Here is a 23,882-nt window from a genome sequence, read left to right as displayed (position 1 = left end):
TCAAATCCCTTTCTACGTCCCTACACACTCCGTTCTTCGTATTTTTGCCTTAGGTATATAGCATTATAGTATGCTTGTGTGAAGCTTTTTGACTTGCCGACTCCGCGTTTTATCACTGGCTGAGAAATAACTTTGAGGTTCGAGAATGAAATTTGATATTTTATAAATATTAAATACAGCTAGTGACGTTAAAGTTTATATTAATATAGTTTGATGATAAAGTATGTCAATGGATTTTGTTAAATTTTCCAGTTCCATGTTCGGCGCGTTATTAAACTGCTTAACGAAGATTATTTAGTAACTGTATTGTAATTTCATGGGAACGGGTGGAGAAATTCGCTCGGTAAAAATACAATTGTTGACTAATTTTCATCGAAGCGTATTTCGCGGGAAATGTACGTATATGAATCTGAATTTTTCGACTATGAAAATTGTATTATACAATACGTTTGCAATACTCGCACCAAAAGCTTGCACGTACTTAAAGGTACGTGGGGTGTGTACATTCGCATAGAGTGATATTAAATGCAACCAGACCAACTGCAACTTCATTATATACCTACACTATGCGTCAGGACATTCCTTTTGTACTTGGATTCTACATTCAACTGGCTTGGTGCTTTCACTTTCTACCGTTGGCATAACGTGCTCAGATACAGATCGCAGTCTGTTGACATCCATTGATCATGACATGAATAATGAATGGATACTCTGGCTGAATAATGCATGCATCAACGTCGAACAACATCCACTCTACGTCGGTACACGCCATACGCAGTCAAGTAGTACCGTCCTTATACAAGTCAGCCAATTGTCAAACTAAGTAACCCACAACATGGCAACAACCTCTGATCCTCTTGTGTCCTTATGGACAAGAGAAAGAATACACAGGAATGTCATGCTTTCGTCAACGTTTATTTTCCCTTGAGGCTCGTGACCATGTATTTTTTTTCCCTAGCGAGCTACCGCCTGAAGAGGAGTAAATACGGTGGTAGACACTTAGTGACTTGGACCATTTCTTCGGGGTGCTCGAACTACCCTCTTGCTGGGGGGTTGTTTCACAAGGGGACTCTCAAGGGAGGACTGGAACGTGGTACACTAGTTGCTTTAGCAGGTCCCAGCTATTTGCGGCTCATCGGAACCATAATTAGTTTTTCGGGGAGTCTCGGGTGCGCCGCAATGCTGGGGATCTTGGATAGGCCGTTTTGGCTGGATAGCATCAGGGGCGTCGAAGCGTTCCGAATGGCGTCTGGATAGGAAGTGGCGAGAAGACCTACGGGAGTGAAGGGAAGCACGTTTTCGCAACTTTATCGAATTCTGGGTTACGTTAACTCGATCAGAGAGCCCTAGCGCGAGGAATATTTACCGCTGTTCAGGCCTGAAAGGACGGTGCTGCGAGACAGAAAGAGACGGTAAGAGTAGGACCAATGAGCGGATGCTGGGAACGCTTTGGCAGCCACAGCCTATTTCCAGAAACGCGATGCTTAATTGTCGTACTGTATAATACGTATCAAGGACCCTTAAGGTATTCAATAACTCAATGAAACCTTCGTTCCTGAGACCTGATCCTATTGTTGCTAATTTATTCTTCCGAATTACACGGATTATTACTGATCTTGTTCGTGACTTTTTTTTATATTTATACGTCCTATATCCATAGAAAACTCTTGTACGTACTTTCAGTCTTTCTCGTGCCAATCTTGAATCACGGTAAATGTTTACCAGCAAGAAAACAGCGACCAAACGTTAACCGACGGCTCTGTGCTTTCACTGTTACTTTATTACCTACTATCCGTCTACGTTTCAGGCTCCGTGAACGAGGCTGGTCTTTTTGCACTTCGCGGAAGACAAGAGGGCGGCAGACGATTCAAAAGAACCACCAGTACCACCAGCACCATCAGTCCCAATCCGAACATCAGAACCAAGAGCATCACCACTGTTTCACCTGCGGTGACTTCGCTGATCGACGATGTGGCACAACCTGCGGCACTTTTGGCTCCCGACGAAGAACCATGGCCTACGAGCCCACCCAGCACTACCAACCTTCCAATTTCGTCTTCGACAATGACACCCAGGCCACCCGTCGAATGCGTCGTGAAGCCTCACGACAAGGTCGTTCTCCCTTGCGAACTCAACGGAAATTACTCCAGACTCCTATTACCAGCGAGCAGGTATCACCATCAGTTTTCAGTAGCTTGATCTTATTTGATATTCACATAAATACTTTTGCATTCTCAAAAACATCATTCTTATAAAACTTTGAGAATTTTTTATCTCTCTACTTCACCTTACGTATATGACCAATTTTTTTATTGGTTTCGAGTGATCCGAAAGGTTGGATAATTATACTTTAAAAATGTCATTTTGACTCCAGTTTTTTTTTTCGTCTCAAATTTGTACTCTGTCACATCTTGTACCTAGGAGAGACGTGTCTAAAGTGACATAAATTTTCCAATGTTATTTCCATGCCGTCTCAGACACTTTTTGCCTCTATTTCATTCTCAAAATATTTCTTATTAATCGATATCATTCATACGACTCTACAGACGCGTAATTCTCTATTTGCCTGGTACTATATCGTTTCCTCGTTTCACTTGTACCCGTACGTATATTTCTCCTTATCTTTATTTTTTTTTTTATATAGGAGCTACAGGATACGACCGGCAACCTGGCTACACGAAGGAAGTCCCGTCGATATGATCACCATAGATACACGAACGGAAATGAGTGGCACTGGACACAGATATATCGGCGACTCTTCGACGGCCGCGTTGCATATTGATAACGTGAGGCTCGAGGATGACGGGATGTGGACCTGCACCCTTGAAGATGATCGGGGTAAAATCCTCGTCGGCAGACCCGTTCAGCTCGTCGTTCTGGGTAAGTCTGACATATTTATTTGAAGAATTTACTTTTTTGTCAAAACGCAAAATGATCATACTACGTTTCACTATAGTGAATACTAATGGGTACCTAATAGGTGAAGGAGAGGGGGAGGTCAAGTCTGTAATAGGGTGAAAGAATCAGCGTGAATGAATCGACTATAGCAGTCGACTATACAGTACTTGTACCAGTGAACGAAGCTGCAGTAATTTCCTGTAAATCCTTCGAAAATCTCGAAACTCATTTTGAGCCTTTTTATTGAATCGCAATAAGTTACAGTCGCTTTACCTTTTACCGTCTATTTTACGATACGAAAGAATCGATGCTGATTTATCGACGCAGGTAAAGTCTCTCCCGACGACGTCGACGCTACTGAGCGTCGAGCGTGAAGCGTCCTTTCTGAATTCCCCGGGTAATTCGGCCTTATGCATATTAATTCGCGTCACGTAGGTTACGCGCGTCGATGCATGAATATGCATTGCGTAAATATTTTTTTTCTACAAACGTGCCCTGGCAAGCCCTGGACCATGTGTACGTAGTATAACATACGTACCAACTCGGAGGCTGCAATTCTATCTGAAGCACGGACAAATAACGTCAAACCGAAACAATCGGGGTATTCAGAGCGGTATGAGTCCCGCCGTTGCTCTAACTGTCTCCATTCTGGCTAAAGTCAACCAAATGAAGTCCAACCAGTTCTTCATTTTTGCTCGGTCCACCCAGTGCAACAATGCATTTTTGCGACAGTCGCTTTTTTTCCTCTCCCGTACAGTACCTCCGTCGTTACTCCACCCTTTTTAATATACGACCCCTTCCGTCCGATAGAATGATGGGTTTTGCGCAGCTGATTTTACGTTCTGCTAGGAAATTTGACGGAAATTGTTTCGCGTACCTTCGTTCGTTGCTTTCACGCTGCTACCACGGTAATATCTACGGATTCTCTGCTCGTTGAAAATAAAAGTTTTGAAAAGGACTTTTTGCATAATCGACGAGATAACAAATATATATACATATATGTATTTATATATTTATATATAGTATGAAAAATGGTATTATGATTCGCGGTGTATCTACTGTATTAAGAATGAAAATAGGAATGGTAATAATAATAATAATGACAACAACAATAGTAATAGAGATATATGACGGCATTAACGAAATTCTCTCACGTTTCTCTATTTTTACCAGTCTCTCTCGCTTTTCCTCTTGTGCTTCGCGTCTCAACTTTAAAGTTGACGAGAAAGATCGACTGTGCCGTTGGGGATGGACGGCATCTATATTCGTGAAATTGTGCCGCGTGAAAATATGAAACTTTTTGAAAATTTCTCTCGCCCCTATAGCAGCCGCTATGAAAAGTTTGAAACAATACTACCGAGACGTTTCTCGAGTAGGAATTTTTCTGCAATTTAATTGTATCGCACCAAGGCTTCCTTATAAGTGAGAAAAATTACTGGCTGTAAAGTGTAAAGTTTAGGTCCTGTGGTATAACGACTGGTAATCGTCAGTTTTATGGATACTTAATAAAATTTTTATATCTAGTCTTGATCATTTTTATTTCGTCGCTATTTATCGGATAGTTTTCGTATATACGTTAGAGATTTTGAATATCAGCCAACCAAGATACTGCTGGACATATACACGATAATAGGAAGGAAATATGCCGAATTTATTGGTCCAATATCTCGTCAGCAGTTGAAAATCCGACAATCTCATACTTTAGGAGAGATAACTCCAGCACACCGTCGGGATATCGGGCTGCGTCTGATGGGGATAGATTTGCTTAGCGTATACGCTTGCCAAGAGCGGGAAAAAAAAAGTTTAGAATAATGCGGATTTTATACAGGATTCTCTCGAATTTCCGCCATTTTATCCGACAAATAGACTCGAAGCTTTAAGATGGAAAATCCACGGTGTGCTCGTCGCTTCGGATAGATATACAAAAATTTGTCTTCTGCTATCGTCGCTTTACTGACAAAACTTAAGAACCAATTTCACCGCCAGATGGCGACACCCTAAACGCATTTATCATACGTTATTTCAAATCCAGCAACGCGCCACCACCAACAATATCGCCTGTAAGAAATTTGATTTTCTCAAGAATACCCTATCAGTATACATACGCGTACGCCGCTAACGTCGAAATTTTTAACCCTTACCATCGTCATCCCTTATACTGTATGTTGACCAGGACGTATATTCTGAAATTCAATTTACCGCTCGTCCTCGCGATCGAGTACGTAGTACTGGATATGTATTATAGGTTCCACGAGACTGCCTGACCCTGACAACGGCCAGACTACAGCTTTAGTACTTTTCCAATCTCTATCTTTCTACCTCGCTTCACTTATTCCGTAAGGTGGACGCGCTATAGAATCTTCAGGAAAGTCGCGTTGTCTGACGCGAGGGTACAGCATTCTACTGTCTGACCAATATCGGTCTTGTACTACTGGGATATCAAGCAATAACGTACTGCTTCTGCTTCGGATAGCACAGCAATTCGTAATACGTTATATCATAATAGCCTCCAGTCGATATAACAAGTAACGTTATGGGCAAGGGAATATAATTGAGAAAATTTAGATTGCACGTCAGACACGTGGATATAGGAGTATAGAAAATAGTGATTTTATATAAGGTCAATGCCGTTGATTAGTTTACCGTACCTTTACGGTATTTTCTTTTTTCACACGGGAAACGTTGAATTAGTTTAGTCTGTCAAGTTTGATCAAGGGATAAACCGACGCAGACGGAGACGTTTACGGAAGCCATTATATCGGTTCGCTGGTTTTAATAGCCTGTGCACACACGCACGAATCCCGGTTGGCTGCGCTAATGCAAATTCCGAAAGTCACGGCGCACGCGTCACTATCCGTATCAGCTATGCAAACTCTATTTCCTGCTGGCACACCTTTGGTCATTTCCTCGGTTAAACGTAATGGCGGTTCACACATTGGTTTTACCGTATTACGCATTTACGTGTTTCGGTGGGCCTTATATTTTTGTTTTTCACGAGCTCCCCTATTACGTAATACTTTATTTTTCTTCCAATCCACGTGGTCTCTACTTATCGAATCAAGTTGCCTGTCGCTGATTTAAATTTAAATATGGGGGGTTCGCCGAACTCAAAAGACTGCACGTAGAAATTGTACGACCAGTCGTCAAAGATCATGCGAACAATCGGCGCACGTGACAACTGGACCAGCAGCATTAGTGCAGCTGGTGTAAATTAGCGCATCAAAGCTCACCGTTCCTCCTACACGGACACTAATTATTGACGCGAACTAGCCATTGCCCACTAACTACCCATTGATTAGCCGAAGGCTCTCCCCCTAATTAATGGAAGAGTGACGGCAATAAATACTCCAACGCCAGCGTTGCAACTTGGCCCCAAATTAGATTTTGATGCTATCGATCCGACGGGCTCTAGAGACTTGTCCATCCGGTTCGGTTTACCAAAAACGATATTTTTTTTTTTTTTTTTTTTTTTTTTTTTTTTTTTTTTTTTTTTTTTTTTTTTTTTTTTTTTCACCTAGGATACTAGTTTATCCATGACCGATTTTTTAAACAGCTTTTTACCGCACGGTCATACCTGTCATGTTATGGTTTCAGATAGACGGACGCTCGTAGGTGAATTTAGTAATTTTACTTTTATGAGATTTTAAAGAGATCTACCATATGTCGATAACCATCTCAACGCATCCTCTCATTACCTAACCGTTAGTTACGTCTCTGCTAAGCGACGCATACAAATTGCCGTGAAGTCATGCAAACTGCCTTTGGCACATGTTGCCAACTCGAACGCCGTCGTGTTGGCCTGCTCCCACCAGAATGGATGGAGTGGAGCGACCTGAATAGCCAGCACTTCAGCATTGCTGCTGTTGCTGCTATTGCCGGACGAACCTGGAACAGGGAAGATACGTACATTCCTCTGGATCTCTCGCCGTTAGCGAATTGGGGGTAGCTGATGTAGAGTGGCCAGCCAATATACGTAACTCGAAGCTTTCGGTCTATGATGCACTCAAAGTCCTGTCATTCGTTGCGAAAGCTCTCACGATTTTACGATCTTATCCTCGAAGTGCATTTAACAACGGTCAGCGAAACAGCAGGCAGTCATTTGAGCTTTTATGGAATTCCGAAGATCAATCGGAGCGAAGTGCGAAAAGAGTTTTCACCTTTTCGACCCACTTCAATTTACTCCGTATACACGTACCTCTACTCTGTGTCAGTGTAGTCGCTTTTTGACGATCATGTGTATATATTTTATTTTTTTAAATCTATTTCGACATTCCTTAATACATTAGACGCGAAAACTACGGTCGACTATGTTTATCCGTACGGGTGAAACTTACCAAGACCAATCGTACTTAACCATAGAGCTTTTCGACCTTCTGGCAAATAGAGTCTATATAGCATATACTGCTGCGTTATGGTACGTAGCGATTACTGGCGCGGTACCTATTGAAGTTCCTCTCGTTGCTTGATACTTGGAGGGGCGTTAGGAGGAACTTCGGTTAATATAACATGTGGGATCAGGCTGTGTACATTAGGGTTGAGAATTGGTTATGCTTGGTACGCGAGAATCGAGAGACGATATCTTTCATTAATTATAGGGTATATAGCCGTAGTTGCCTGATAAGGTCCGTCGTAGATAAGGACGTCTCTAACAAGTTTGGTTACCTTACCTGCGTCTGTCGTAGCTGGAAGGACGAATTAGAGCTGAACTTTCTTTGTCAACTTTTCCCTTCTCACGTATTATGGGTTACATAGGAATATCTTGGCTTTATCGATTTCCCCTATGTAATTCCGAATTTGAATGTTACGTGTGACTCGATAAGAGGCTCCCCTTCGTCTCTCCACTGTGTGCATCTCGTGAAGTTTTTATTTCCTCTGGACGCCATAACTTTTCGCGCGATCCTTGCCTTTTCCAATATTCAAAAGTGATCGCGAAAATATATTCACATGGAAATTTGGCACACTTAACGACCAACGTACTTACTTTACAAGGTACTCAAGTAGGTTGGTTGTCATGTATTTTTGTTTTTAATTTTAACATAACTTTTTCCAATACAGATCCTGGTAAGAGCCCAGCAAATCTTTAGTGAATTTCGAATCTCGTGTATCTTGTATCGTGTATCTCGTGAATCTTCGAATCTCCATACAGATATTTCCCGAGAAAGGGATGAATTAGCTGACCTACAAAGTCATTTCGATTGCATCTGTAATTAAACTGACACTGATTAGCGTAATCATTTTTTACGTAATTTCATTGAAAGCACAGATGTTTAACGAGGCGATTGCGGTTACCCTCCAATACAAATTAGAGTCGTGATCCAATTAGGAGTCAGGGGAGTGTCCTTAGGACTGAATACCTTTTTTTTTTCTTTTACAGAGTATAAGACAGGTCCTTAATAAATGACGTTGATTATTCAACATCACCTTGGTACGCTGAGGACGGTCTCCTGCGGGTAGTGTTGACGCACCCTGTTTACCTTATCACACTGGCAATACCAAACCCAGCAGTATGTTTCATAATTCTAACTAAACACCGCATCTTAAGCAACAACCCCTATGCGAACTAATAGTATATCTAAAAGTTGAAATTTCAGTACGATCTTGAAGAATCGGCCGCGTCTGGCTCGTCGTTCTCCTGGCACATTGAAGGGTTGAGCAAATATAGATACCAACCCTTGACTAACACTGACAGCAGAGCAGAGGGGCAGTCTACTGGTACACGTATACATAGCTTTCTACCTGTATGGTAGATGGTTCGAGACGAAAGGGTGCTGGGACTATAAGGGATGGTAGATAAGAATGGGCTGGCGAAGGGGGTGAAAGAAAGGAGAGACGTGGGGGGCGCATAAGGAAGGAATACATATAACCAGGGACGATGAGTATAGGAAGAAGGGAATTAGGGTAGCTGAAGAACCCTCCATCATCCGTACAACGTGTGAGCGAAATACGAAGTAACGTACCGGCGTTTTCCTCATTTCGATTCTGACAGTGAGAGAATACGATGGTCTTGGTTATTATGTGTCCGTTCCAAGGGGTGTTCATTCTCAACCACTTTCGACTTTCCCTGTAAGAAGCACACCTTTGTCTTTAAGGGTGAGCAAGATGACTGGTGCCCTTTTTTTTTTAACATGCACCCACGTCCTGTATAACCAAGAACCGAGCCCAGCGAACGTCTTCTTAACGCACCTGCGAAATAAATACTTCAGTACGAACAAACTGCTTTACTTGCACGGTGCCGATGAAGCTTGAGAAATTTATTTTCACAGGGAAATTTCATGCTTATCTTGTTCGTATAGGCGGTACCGTATACGTAGGCTATAGGTACCTTCGTTTCGAGACGACGTAGAGACTTTAGAAGAGAATTTAATTGCCGTAGTTTGCAATTACGTGACAACGCTTTCTTACGAGGGAAGGTAACTGGATTCGGTGGCGAAACAAAGAAAGGAGTTTACTCGCAATTAATTGCGTTACCGAACGAAACTGAGTTTAAGGTTAGTTGAGTGGGTAGTTAGGCTATATACACTGGTAAAATCTATTGGTAAAAGATAAATTCAAGCTGCTTAACATTCAGTCCAAGTCCTACCTTACGTATACTCTCTTTAGAAATTTTCGAGCCAGTGGCTACAGTCTATATGTATATATGTATATATACGTATATGTGTATATATAATAATATATTGTAGTAGCACAAGATTTAAGCGTCGTCGCGTAATAAAAATCATGAGCATCTGGCCTTTCAGTGAACGGTGACTGGTCCTTCGAATTAGGGTATAAATCACTCGTGGCAAGTATCAATTTTTCTTAGTGTCATCCCGCGTGCTCCATCAATAAGATCGCTTTGAAAAAGATTTGCCAGCGGCTCCCTTCGCAGCCTCTTCGATGGAGAGCTCGTGATAAATAGGAGGTGGGACGATGGGAACGGATATATAAAGTCCTGAAAAATTGACACCGTCCAACTAAGGTAACAAGCGCGGTCCAGCGAGGCAAATGGCGAAGATTATGAATTTTATTTCTTATCTCTTTCTTTATCTTTATCTCGTTTCTTCTTACATTGTATTGTCTCCCGTTTTCGTTACCCATACATGTCGTGTGTACACAACTCCAGGAACGTCACGTAATGTATACCAACGCACGTCGACGGGTCCCTTCCTTATGCGTTCACTCTGCTGCTTCTGTTCTGGCGACGAGAACATTCGGGATTGTTGGATTAGCGGGAGACGCGAAGCTCTTCTTCGTATTCTGTGCAGTGCTTGAAAACAGTTTCGCCGCGTAATTTCGACTTTGCTCGACGTTCTAATTAGGTATGATAATTTTTTAGGATTTTTATTTTAAAAAATTTCGATTTATACGTATCGAAATTGTTATGATTGGCTGCTGCGATGCTTTTGGAAAACTTTCATTTTATTCGATAATTAATAGTATCAATAATACATTCAAATGGAAATTTCGTAGATTTTAATAATTAGATAAAAATATCAGTTTTAAAGTGACGCAAGTCACATAGGTATCTAGGTTTTGGTATTTTGTTATATATATTTCGCTATATTTCGCTATTCTTTTTCATATGCATTTCCTGGCAAAGTTATTTTCTCTGTACAAGGAATACTATATCCGGTGTGTCTTTATCGGTAAAAATACAGGAGACTTGCCGGTGATTCGTAAAGGAAACTAGTGTGAAGAATTTCGTGGGCTACTCTTTGAACACCTTAATCCCTTGGAACGGGCAATCCCATCGTCATGCATTTCGCGTGTCTGGCCGCTGCGAGAGCTTTGCCGGTTTCACTTGTAAAGGAAAACCATTTCACGGCTGACTTGACGGAGGCTGTCGATGCAGTAGTCGATCGTTTCGCGTCTCGTTAGCATCTCATCCATCGCCACGTCTGCCTATCGGTTTGCCGAAGGGTGAAATTTCGCAGTTCCAGACCCCCACGAGCCATCCCATCCCAAAGGTTCAACCACTCTGACGCGGCGCTGCCGCCTATGAGCAGAGCAGCCACCCTTCCTTTTTGCGTTCCTCGTGTCGACTGGAAGATTCCTCTCGGGGATACGTAAAAAGACGATGCCGTAACTCGTCGAAACGAACGCAATATTCTCGAGCGTTTAGATAGTGATAAAGTGTCTCATTGGATTTTTTACTACACCCTTTTTTTTTCCCCCTCGTCCTTTCAAGATAGGATTCACACCGTTTTTTTCAGGCAGCACTAGTTCTTCGGGTCTCAGGACTATTGTTGCAAAATTAATTATGACGATTAGGCATTGTCCACACTGTTTGTTGGTGATCAATGCGGGATGGTTAATTACTTTACTTTTTTTGAAGGGTGAACGAGTCTTTAGCTGTTTCAGCTAAACGTTTCTATTCACCGTTCATTTGACTTGCATGCGATTGAACTGGCTTTATTCTGGGCGGAGGAGTTATCGCGATTTTACTTTAGATTGATGTTATATAATAAACATCTTTGTTGCTCGTTCACTCGCACCCTCTATAACTTTCTGACACTGTTAACGTAGCAGGGCATCAACTGCTTAGTAAATCAACCGGTAGCGCGAATAAAAATAAGACGTGCGAATCCCGTCTTTTTACCCCACTGGAAATAAGCTTATCTTTTGTGCCCTGTAATCAGCAATCTCTACATTCTGAGGGGTAGCAATTTTCTCCTATTCTATGTCGACCTTGCTAAAGCGGACGTAGTACGCGTATATATAGACGAGGAAAAGAAAGAGTTTTGCATTTTCAAAGAATACCCTCGGTCCCCCTTCGGATGATAAGAAAAGTATAATAAAAAAAAAGTGTACTGCATTAATCTTGAGATTTCTGATTTTCTTTTTCTCCGTGTCCAGCACCTACCCCCCTTTGGATAAAATCAGATCTTACGGTCCTCACTGCTATTCTTACGTAGCGCAAACTCGTATTTAATATGACAGAAATTTACGCGATGCTTCTGGTCTCCCCGAGTCTGCCGGGGAGAAAAAAAACAAAAGGGGGAAAAAAAGATAGAAACTGTGGGGACGGCGCTATTTTGTTTTGTTCTTCGCTCACAGACGTTCTCATTGACGGCAAGAGAAATCGCTTTGCGTTTTCACCGGATTTTGAGAAATTATGTTTCTACGCTCAATTACACGTTATTACGTACCGGACCCACCCTTGCGCTCCTCGGACTATAGTCTAAAATTATATACGTAAAATGATGTCTAACGAAAGATCAATGACCTGGTGAATATGTACATATATGTAGTTGTGAAAATGTCAGTAATCAAGTGAGGGTGTACATCTCACCTAATCGTAATCAGATACACGCGACACTATAGCGTATAGTAATATTCTCGTAACGTATAAGTATTTTTACCTCGTTTTACAAGCACTAATAACTACCCTATTCAGTATGAGTGTTTAACCCCTAGACCGTCAAGGCACTTCAGTCTTTCCGTTCCCTCATTGAAATTGATTACTCGTATTAGACTAAGTGCTATTCGCGAAAAACCCCAGCAGCCGAGTGTGTTATTTACGGAGGGTGTAGAAAGTACTTATAGTAAGAAGCGCGTGTCGAAGGGGGAAAGTGAAGTAAGTAGCTTAATAAGTGGTGGCAGGACAGAGGGTGGAGTATATTCCCGTTTGGTGGGGGGTGCACCTATTACACCTACTACGTATCACTAACCACCCGCTACCGGTTCATTGAGAATGAAATTAAACGGGAAAGGAGCACAAGGGACATCTCAAAGACGTTCGAGGGACATCGAGAGTCAAATCACTTGACGGATCGTAGTCGAAATGTTAAATTTATTCGAAGGCCACTCGTTGTAAAGTTACGTAGGTTCTTAATGCTTTTCCCTTAAAAATTTACTCTTCAATATTTTCAACCCAAATAAGGGACGTTTGGCATACGAAGGACTTAGGAGATCCATACGATATGATAAATACACACGAAGGGCGTCACGTCGTATAAGGGTTCCTAATATGATCCTCCTATATATACCAGTTACCCTTTACAATGTACCTGTATACCCACCCTCATTTCTAATGTAAGTACGGTCCCTGGAACGGGAAATTGTCAATTGGCAGAAGATAGGTCGTTGACACCCTCTTCACTATAAAGTCATTGCTCCCAACCTGTAATCTGTCCACGAATGAAATAGCTTTTGAAGGGGCCATCTTCATATGTCTTTCAAAGTAAACGAGTCCCCTGGACAGGATCTGTTACTCGTTAATACGACTGTCTATACACACGCGTTTGCAGCGTCGCAAGATTTACTCAGCAATTCCCGTTCGCGCTCGCTGGAAGTAAACGTCGACGGCGTAGACGTAATACGGCAAAAGTGTAACGTCAGCATAGATTAATGTGTATTAATGGACTGAGATGATGGAGGTACCGGGTTCCTATGTATACCCAAGGGCCAATATATAAAAGGTGAGGGCGATAGATGCGTACGTGCGAGGCAAATAGAAGGTTAGCTGGATCGGCTGAATAGAAAGTATAGGCACGCCTTTCGGACTTCTAGGGAGAGAGGAGAAAGCTAGCTAATCTTTCCGCACCAAATACAGCCACGACGGCAAACCCGATTGAACTCAGTGATGCGTGTGGTCTTATGAAGTCAGCGACAGAGGGCTGGCTGTGTCCCCTGCAAGAGGTATCAGGATTGCTACGTGTGGGTGATGAAGAGGGAGACTTGGACGTCGCTAAATCTTGTCTATTTATTGGGCCGCTGGAACCAATCCGGATGATTATTGGAGGAGACATCGCCCAGACAGTCGATCGTTCTGGAGTTCCACGCCCGATTGGATTGGTATGGCGAATGTTTTTCAGGCACACTTCATCCCGTTTCCATGCCCGTTACGGTTACCATTTCGAGAGCCACTTCGTTATGGATTTCATCGAGTTTTACCCTTTACTGCCACTTTTTATCGATAGCCACCCTTTTACCTTTACAGCTGACATTCTTCGAAAAGGAGTATTTCTGCTATGGGATATGTATTTGTTAAATTACTTTTTTTTTTATCAATTGCATGATTGTGAATGGGCCTTTCAGAGACTTTTTTTTTTATATATTCTGTTTCATTGCGAGTTCCAGAGTCACGTTTGCCAGTTGGACGTTTTTCATTGTGAACCGAATGGACAGTGAACTGGGCTGACCCTTTCGGTAGTATGCTTTGTTCCAAAGTGGCGGCTGTGCTTAATTGCAAATCGATAGTCAAACCTAGTAGCGGAAGTATCCCGTTGACTAAATTCCTTCTCCATTTAGGTTATCCCCTCCCGGCCGGATAACTTTTGGGGAAAACATTCTTCTCCGAGCGGCAATGTAAAACTGCTGGTTGCTCCAGTTCTCGGTGAACGCTTAGCCACGCCACTTAAAATTCCCGGAAACCCGCGAGAAAGCGGGGTTTCAGGATTTTGAGTAAACTCGCTGCCTCTCACTTCCGCTTCGTCTACCGATTCCCGTGGCGCGAATTTCAAAAGTTTTATCGGTTACACTCTCTAAGGGAATTTTAGATCGAGCCTGTCTATCGCACTGCACAACGAGACGTATCCTCGATACTTATATAACCGTACGAACAATATTGTGTAATGATCGGATATTATTATTTTTTTTTATCCAACTTTCTCATCTGTAAAATTTTCATGGATACTGGAAAGACGGAGTCGCTACTTTGGACCACGCACCATTTACGAGTCTCTACCATTCAGCGAATTATAGCGAAGAACGACATGCGTTTGCTACCTATTGCCAATTGCAACTGGCATCGTTAAATATTTTACGAGGCGTAAAGCACACGGGTAATTCTTCCCGGACAGATATCCTCTGCAATGCTTTGAATATTCGGGACTGTAAGACCGTGGGTCGAATATTATGAAATTTTACGGACTGTACGCGCAGGGTTAGGGGGATGCCCAGAGGGGAGGGGGGCAGCGTGGCGCCGCGTGCGCCAAATGCGCCCCTGAGAGCTTGGGAATACGAGGGCAGCTTCCACGTTATGTTTCCGTATTAACACCTGCTGTACGGTTGTTGGAATTTCAGTACGGATCATAACTTTTCTCTACCACTCTTCCCAGACCTCTTGGAATTTCTTTCGTATCGTCCTTATCGTCGTGCCGCTAAGGTTTTTTTTTTTCCTTCTTCGACATCATTTACTATTCTCATATTTTCGTTTCTTCCAGTTTCTCCCGTATAGTTCTTATCTTCCGAGTACTTTCTTCTACTCTCGGCAAACTCACGCCGCACAATAATCCTCTGTCGCTTTGAAATCTCTCGATTTAAGATCCAGTCTTATGGATCTTTATTGCCAGCCGAAGTAACGAGGTCGTCCTGGCAACGTGACTGGGAAGCCTCGAAATCCTGGATTTCGTGCGAATTCTTACGATTAACGAGAATCCCGCGAAAGAGACCAACTTTTTGGTTCACCCTTGTATATCTGTATATATACTACTTTATTCTTTTGCTGATACATCTAGATATTAACGATTCTCGATATTGTGATATCACGTTCTTTTTTTTTTTTAATTCATTAAATAAGTATTATCGTAATGGGTACAAAAGAGTTGAGGCACTTTTACCAATTTATAGTTGCTATATTTTTAGTAACTCGAGTAATTTACTTGCGCGCGCTATTTCACGTAAAAATGAGAATTACTTGTAACAGTAATATAACAGGTGGACAAAAGAAATGTCCCACAGCAAGGAATTAGCATTTTTCTTACGTTCATCTGGAAAACTTCTACTAGAATAGATACGAAAATTCTAGAAACATTTTTCGTGACCATCTATCACTGTTTTTAGTGGCCCTTTCTATTTATCAAGATACTTCCAGTCAAGCGACTGTCTCGAGTAAAGAAAGAACGGTAGCGCGGGAAATTTTAATGAAAACGCTAGATCGGATGGATCGAACAAGGGACGCCGGTATAGGTCATGTAGCCGTATACGTAGAATGGTTATAGGACGGAGTGGGTGAGTTTCGTAGGGAAGGGAGAATATGGCTGTGGCTGGTGGAATAAGGGTGGGGAGGGTTTAGAAGCAGAGATGAAGAGAATCCGAAATGAAATTACTTGGGATAAAAGCGCAAGCCAGCTAGACCACGGAAAACAAAGTTCGTTCGCGTCTTATTTGCGGAATGGCGCTGTTTCTTTTTGTGTTCATTACGAAATAAAGTGAAGTCGTGGACTATGGTCATCTGTTAGTGTGACTTTACCTAGACAGTCGAAATTTTCAATTTTCGAGTATATACTATATGAACAAGTAAATATCAGCTCCTTCAGCTATGCGTGAAATAGTAGTATGCTATTTAGGTCTAGGACGGAAATTCGAGCACTGGCATAACTGGCTAAGAGTAAAGGGGCACCATCCTCTGGGACTTGTAACCAGTTAACTAGTTATTGTTACGGGCTTTTCAGAGCGCAACGTGAACGGCCTACTGGTTTCAAGTTCCTTAGTATGGCGGTCTTACCAACGTGCCCTAAGTGCAGGAGCTGGGTCTGTATAGGTGGTCAACACTGAGAATACCTAACGATACCGAAAAGTTTGACCGAGTTTCAGGAGTAACCCGTAAAACGACACTGGAACCCTATTGGTGGTTCCGACCCTTAATTTACCTTTTCGACTCTGGATCAATTCGAAAAATCCAGTCCGAGTGGGAGACTTCATTGTTCTAGTTTAATGAACGTAACGCTTGATTTTTGTTTTAATAAAATTTCGTCAATCTCTCGCTTGAAGTAATTTGGTTTTCATAACATCCATAGAACATACCTGGAAAACTTTTTTCGGGCATCTTAAGTGATTTATAACGATATCTGAAAGCAAATCCAAGATGGAGTTTTCAGATCAGCCTGAATACTAACCAAGTAATTACGTATTTGGGTATACGCTGAGGCATATACTGGACGCTTGTTACATTTTTTTGTAATACTTTAGAAAAAAAATGCCCCAGGATAAAATTTCAACTTGGACACAGCTGTCTCGACTTAACGTGGCGATCATATTCAGTGAACCTTTGCTGTTGATTCCTTAGGCGATCTGTAAGATCTTCAGTGATTTTTCAACGTGGTACTTTCGAAAATGAAAAAGCTGTTATTGTTTCTGTTCCAGAGGCACCTCGGGGGACGTATCTGTTGATAGATGGCCGTCGCTTAGATCCAGGAAACCAGTTCGTCCCCGTTAAGGAGGGTTCTGAACTGACTTTGGAATGTGCTGCAGAGGGTGGGAATCCACCACCCGTTCTCGCTTGGGGTATGACACTCTCGCAAGCCACCCTCGACGGTCCACAGCAACCCCCGGACAATCTGACAATCTTACCAACCACCCTTGGCAGACGAAGCGGCGCCCATCTTAAGGTTCTTCGCGGACATCACAACGCGACGATTACCTGCGTCGCGCGACACGTCACTCTTGCGACGCCTCTCAACGCCAGCATCCTCCTCGACGTACAATGTAAGTCCAGTTTGACACTGTTATTCTATACCGTAAGGAGGTTAACTCTAATCAACGAAAGGACGAAATCGCTGCAACGTTATAGCAGCCAGATTCTCATTGTTCGCTAAATGAACGTGCAACTGCACGTAGTGCCGCTGGCGGCGCTGCTAGCGCTCGGACGATTTTCAGTGGTTGAGCAATCACAATAGCGCGACTTTACTGCACGAAGGAGGCAGTTCTCTTTGGTGCTTAGTGGGACGCTATTTTCAGATAGTCAGGAAGCCGTGTGTCCTCGCGCTGATTCCTAAAGAAGAGGAAGAGGGAGAGAGATAAAAGGGAACACGTCGTGTCACTAGCCGACAGAGACCGATACCGGTCGCACAAAGGACAAGGTGTTCAAGTATTTCACATTATCTTCCATATACTATTTTGGTTGAAACGTTAAACGGAATTGAAATATAAATTTAATCAGGGTCGGAGAAACGGAAGGACGGGAAAGCGAGCGGAGGAAATGTATAAGGTGTACTACCGGCGCGGCGGTTCCGAGAATAACTCCTCGCTTAAACTATGCATGTACCATCCTGTGTATTATGCGACGTAGTTTATTTTCTCTACACCTCTTTTCGCTACTTACTTCCAACGTTACTAAAGTCCCGGATAGCTAGTGCACCGGAGTTTCAGGCAGTTTTCAAGGAAACTTGCCGCCGCGGGGATTAACTCTTGCAGGAACAAAAACGGCACCGGGTCTATGGATGGGCTTGGCTCTCTCTCTCTCTCTCTCTCTCTCTCTCTCTCTCTCTCTCTCTCTCTCTCTCGAGACCACGGTTATATATCACTTGAAGGCGCATTCGTCTCCTGGATGCAAGTAGTACCTACCGACCTACCGACGTAGCCTGCCCATTTCTCTAGGAACTCTAGATTATACGCTTAAAGGGAGGTTGCTTAATACGGTTGAACCCATTATACAACATTTCGCCTCTTTAATCCTTTCGTGTTCGTTGAACTCTCAGGATGGATAATCACTCGAGTCGCGCGCCGAGGTTTTCCTTGACTTTCTAACCTTCTCGAAGATTTACCAAGAATATCGCGATTCCATTAACTAAACGAGGTGCCACGGAACTGTTACCTTATAACTCGGATAACCGTATACCTAACTCATTCTCGCTTAGGGTCTTGGGAAAAGGGGCGCTGAAAGGGGCCCAAATATCCTTGATTTACATCTTCCCTTTAGACCTTCATGCATTTCTTGATACTCATGGGAGGTTCTAACTTTCGAGTGGGGAGGGTTATCGAATCGGTAATTTGACCTTGGATAACCTATCGTTGCTTTTGATCGAAATCAATAAGACGGTTTGGAATATACAGAGAAAATAAAAATTATTTATTTTCATGTTAATAAGATTATCCGTATGATATATACTGTATATAATTATTAACGGACTATCCACTTCAACGCTAATAAATGCAAACTTTAAAATTAATTATATTCAAATTTTCATCTGTCGCGTTATAAATAGTTGAAGCATGTATTTCAAAAATTTTTTCCATAAAATACAACCCTATCAGTGATGCTCGCTATTTTTCAAACACCCTGTATATAAGTACTTATGTCTCCGGCATTTAGAATGATCCCTCGTAATACTGTATCCCTTAAGGATTCATGAAATCCAACCTACGTTGATGTTAAAGCACCGCCGGCACATTGCTTAACTCGATTTGATTTAATATATTCCCAGTGTCTCCCGTTCTCTCACCTGTCATTCCTAATACGTGCAATAAGGCCGTTCGAACGGAAAAAGCAGGATGAAACAGCCAAAGAAAAAGCGTGAGCAAGGCCAGGGCTGGCTAACGGCGCGAAAAGTGGAGAAACGCGGAATACTCAGAAGACGCGCATTTTCCAGACGAATTGCCTCCTTCCGCTCAGCGTGCAATGCGGGCAGGACATTTCCGGAATATCGCGCGAACGTGCGAATCGCCCGGGTGCGAACGACATTCTTTTCTGGCCATACTTTTCCACTTTTTACCCCCTCTCCTTCTTATACATACCTTTTTCCTCCTTTCTCATTCGTCCTCGCACTTACTGCTTCCTTCTATCTCCCTCTCTCTCTCTCTCTTTTAGTCCCTTTTTTGGCAAATCTATTCGTGTTCGGGTTATGCCGGGGATATGGCGCGAGCACTCTTCGACACCTGAATGCGCAAATTTTCCGCAAGATCGAACAACAAAGCCTTACAAAGTTCCAGATGTCATAAGAGTGCCGGATATGGTGTCTGTATCTACGTGCATATGTACACGTGGAACGTAGACTACACACATGACCCACTTGTCTTATCACGAAGGCTCATCACGTTTATCATCATTTTTCATGTCTTCCTTTATCGACGATATGTACAGATAAGTCCGTTCGTGCAAGAACTACGTCAGCATTGAGTTAAATCTTTCTTTTTCAAAAACAGCAAATCGATCAAAATTTCATTTCGCTTCCATTCGATTCTAATCTGTAACGGACGATAACGGCTGATCAATTCTCTAAGAAAGGATACTGATAAAGATATGGCGCAGCTACAAAAACGTATTTCATATAAGGAATACAAGTCTGCTAATGAAAGCGTCAGTTGAGAAGGCAAAGATATCTAATATTTACGTGAGGGAGACAGCTCGAATTGTTCCTTCCTCGTGATATTTCCAGTATCCCCTACCCCCTCCCTCCCGCGTCATTTTCCAAGAGGTTTCCCACGCAAGCTTGGCTAGTTACGCGAAATAGCTTAATTATGCAAAATACACCGATAAGGCCGATGTTTCGAAAATTGCTAGGACTTAACCGACCAGGAATTTCCTGAACAAAGTCGCGGCAGAACTTCTCTCATAAGTTTATAGAGATACCCACTCTCGCCATTCCGCGATGGGTACAATAAACGTAATTGATATCGAACAAGCAGTGTTATAGCTCTCGAGTGAAATTCTCGGTTGGTAACAACGATCTCTACCCTGTCAAAGAAAAATATTTACCATTTTATCAATGAATTTTCAATTTGCGATATAAATAGAAAATATTTACTTCAACTAAATTAATATTACGACACGTTCTTTCGGAGTCGCCGATATTTCGTGATCTTAAAATATATCGAATATATATTTGTGTATCGGAGAAAATGTCAGAAGTACATGAAATCTTGTTAAAGCAAAAAGTAAGCGCGGAGCTGCTCGAAGGCAATTCAATATTTAGAGATATCACTGGGATACACTTGTGTATACATATATACCTTCGCAGCGGACGATAGTCGGATATAATTAAATGTAATTTAAAGCGATATCCCCAGTTACGTTCTCGACTTCTTAAATGCAATGGTCAGCCAAATATCAACAGGTTGTTGATTTTACTGACCCCGTTTCGTCTGGTATTTAGTTGAACCTACGTAGGTACCTGCCTGCGTGACTCCACATTATCGGACTGTTGCTCGCGGTAGAAGTATTTCCCAGCGGAGTCGTTGAGTGCGTCTCCCAACGGTACGCGAGAACAATTTTTTACTCAAATACCAAAGTCTCTTTACTTGCAACATTTCATTCTCTCGTTTGCAAACCATTTAAACTCTAACGTATATGCCATAAATATTTTTCATATATTGGGAATGCACGAATATTTGGCATTTATCGAAAATTCACTGAATGTGCCAACCATTATTGTTACTGTATTAATTCATATTTCACCATCATGGATCAAATTGAACATTACGATATGTCGCACGCGCGACATCAATAACGTACAATGAACAAAAATTATTGTTATATCGCAATGGCTTTGACAATAAAATAATAAAATAAACGTTAAATTATATTTTATCCCATCACTTTTTTTCGTTGCATTCGATTTTCGTTAGAGCTCAATAAATAATCGATGCGAGAGAACAGTCGTCCAAAGGCTGCCTCTTGGTGACAGGTAAAAAAAAGACGATTTTTCTCCAAAGGGAAATCAGCTCTCTCGCGTAAAAGGAAAACCGCCGAAACATAGGAAGAATAACACCCACGAAATTAAGGTTAGGTATCTTCGTGCTAATAAAGAAAAGCCACGTGACGTAAGGCCTTATCGTTAGAAGAGAGAGTGAAGGAGGTAAAAGAAGAAAAAAAAAGCAGAAGCTTCCAGTGAAAAGCTGCGAGAGGGTTTACGGTTGGAGCGAGTACCTAACTGAATATACCTATTCTACGGTTGAAAGAGATACCAATAATTACGTTGGTATCTTTTACAAAGTAAAGCCACGAAGCCCGTCATGAATGACGCCAATTTCTCTTCTCTTTCAAGCAGATGAAATTGGTTCGTAGTCAGCACCATCTCATTTTTAGTATTACATAGTTACCGAGGGAATTGCAGATATTCACGAAGGAAATGATATTCGTTAACTTTAATTGAAAGAGCAATATATATATATATATATATACACGCTGTAGAGTAGCGTTTATTGAATGATCTATTTGAAAATCTCATCTATAACATTAGCCCATATGCCTTTGTTGGATAAAGCGTAGTCAGGTCTCCTATCAAATAGCAAGATCCAGAATTAACAGATCAGAGCACTTACCGAGTTTTTAGTCGAAGACACAGGAGGTGTACTCAATGATGACATACTCAGCCAGGTAAAGAAAGTCTAAGACGAACCAATAAAAACACGATTACAATGTTTTGGAAATTGTTTTGAGTGATTATGGCGAATCGATATGAATATCTCTTATACGTACGAGCATGGAGAAGGGGGGCGTGGGTGAATATTGAATTCAAAGACCGAGTTGTTCATCATGTATATTTGTCTATGGCGGAGAATTCAGAGAATACGAACCCAAGACTGGCCAGTACAGCTGGCTGGAGTAGACATTGGGTTAGGAGAAAGGAGAGGACGAGTGCAATGGTAGAGCCAAAGCCAGAAAAGCTGGACCAGTAACTGCTGGGTGATTATGATTCATACTTCGTCTGTTCTGTTTATTATCATTCTTTTATTGAGAATCGATCAATTGTTACCATCCGTCACAGATCAGAAGTCAAATGTATCGTTATGGGACTAGGATCGATAGATCAGCTGTGGATCGGCGTTCCGAGTAATTTTATTTTTGAGGAAGATGAAAAATGTTTCCCTTATCTAACTCGCCGAACCCGGAAGACTAGCAGCTGTGCGGGAGGACCCGTTTTGGTGCGGGAAGACCCGTTCTGGTACAGGGTATGCGATGTAAGGGAAATGGGTAATCGCTGGTTGGATTAGGCACTGGTCGAGTTTCGCTACTAGGAAGAGTCCAGTTTTGCCATTGGCGTAGCATGTGAGGTCCGTTGGGAGGTTCAACCGAGATTACGTCACAGTACATGTATATTACGAGATCACAGTCTAATCCTGTGTTATATCGCTTTCCTTCGCCTCAGGCAAGAGTTTTGATTGTGAGACCTGAAACGTCTAGGCGCTACGTCACTTGATTTACATCCATTTAAGAAGATGAAGCTAAGAGCCTCTGAATATGGAACTCACCCATTCACCTTCCCGTATACCTACTCTAAATCAATCATATTCAAATCTAATGTACCTTCCTACCTACTGTGTGTAGTTAACGTTTGCGACGTCTTAACAGGAACCTGACGCCTCATGGAAATACCAAATACGTACCATCCTCTTGTTATAATACATGAGGTTATTCAGTGTAATTAATTCTCCTTTCTCCTGATATTTCATTCGTATTAATATTAATTTGTGTCATTGATTCGATAGTTTGTTACGTTATTAACGCGCGTAATTCTCATAATGTTATTTTGTATTGTCATACTTTATGGGTTCTTGAATATCTCATCAATCGATGTACTATCATTGTCAGCTTTAAATATGTTTCTGCAAATTAATGAGGGATCCTACGTCAAAGTGTTTTACCTCGTTTCATTGAATTTCGGGGAAATTACTAATTGGGGAAATTAATTAGAGAAAATTAAATATATTCATGTTTATATACCAAGGTTTCTTATTGTTTATTTCCGTTTAGTATACATTTTTCATATAGCCGCTTATGTCTCGATAAAAGGAACTTGCTCTACCCGTGGTAGCAGATTTCACTTTTGCCTACTTTAAGACATCCCCGGCGCATTTGTCTCCTCGCGAAGATATCGACAAAAGCTCTATTATTCCTCTCTGCGTTATTCAACGGGTAAAAATATTTGAAGCGAGGCAGATTTCTTTTTTCTCTTTTCCAGTAACCATTGTCATGAAAGTGCTTTCGTCATGGATGACTACCTCAACGAAGCGTTTGCTAACTTTTGTCGGGTAAGAGATATTGCGGAAATTGAAGTTTTCATCGTTATCCGATAAGAGCTTCGAAAGAAGCTTAAGAGCCTTAATACGTTAATAGACACAAATTATTCGACAATCATCTTCCAGCTAGGAATTTTTTTTTCTAAATAATTGTCAGTGTCGATCAAAGATGTTGGTGTGAAAAATAATCGATAATCGATCAACGGGAGTTGTACGTCGATCGGTAGAGTTTCCCTGCTGGCGATTCGGCCTTCAACCAGTTGGCAGTTTCCGACAAAGTAAGACTTCCGCGCATGAGTTTCCCGATCACGTCAGTGGCCCCC

General features: G+C 41.9%; 1 protein-coding gene across 6 annotated transcripts in view; it reads left to right on the top strand.

Moving 5' to 3' along the window:
- Positions 1-23,882, top strand: part of LOC107274768 (hemicentin-2) — a 156,655-nt gene that overhangs the window by 84,314 nt on the left and 48,459 nt on the right. For all 6 annotated transcript variants that reach the window (XM_015754263.2, XM_025091968.1, XM_025091967.1 and 3 more), the window contains 3 exons: positions 1,808-2,171; positions 2,645-2,880; positions 16,966-17,307. In XM_015754263.2, coding sequence (XP_015609749.1) covers positions 1,808-2,171; positions 2,645-2,880; positions 16,966-17,307 — 942 coding nt within the window. The remainder of the gene's footprint in view (positions 1-1,807; positions 2,172-2,644; positions 2,881-16,965; positions 17,308-23,882) is intronic.

Source organism: Cephus cinctus, unplaced genomic scaffold (assembly GCF_000341935.2).
Source record: "Cephus cinctus unplaced genomic scaffold, Ccin1 Ccin1_scaffold0101, whole genome shotgun sequence".
NCBI classification, from domain to species: Eukaryota; Metazoa; Arthropoda; class Insecta; order Hymenoptera; family Cephidae; genus Cephus; species Cephus cinctus.
Note: the sequence above shows the minus strand (reverse complement) of the source record. Positions and strands in the feature narration are given on the sequence as shown.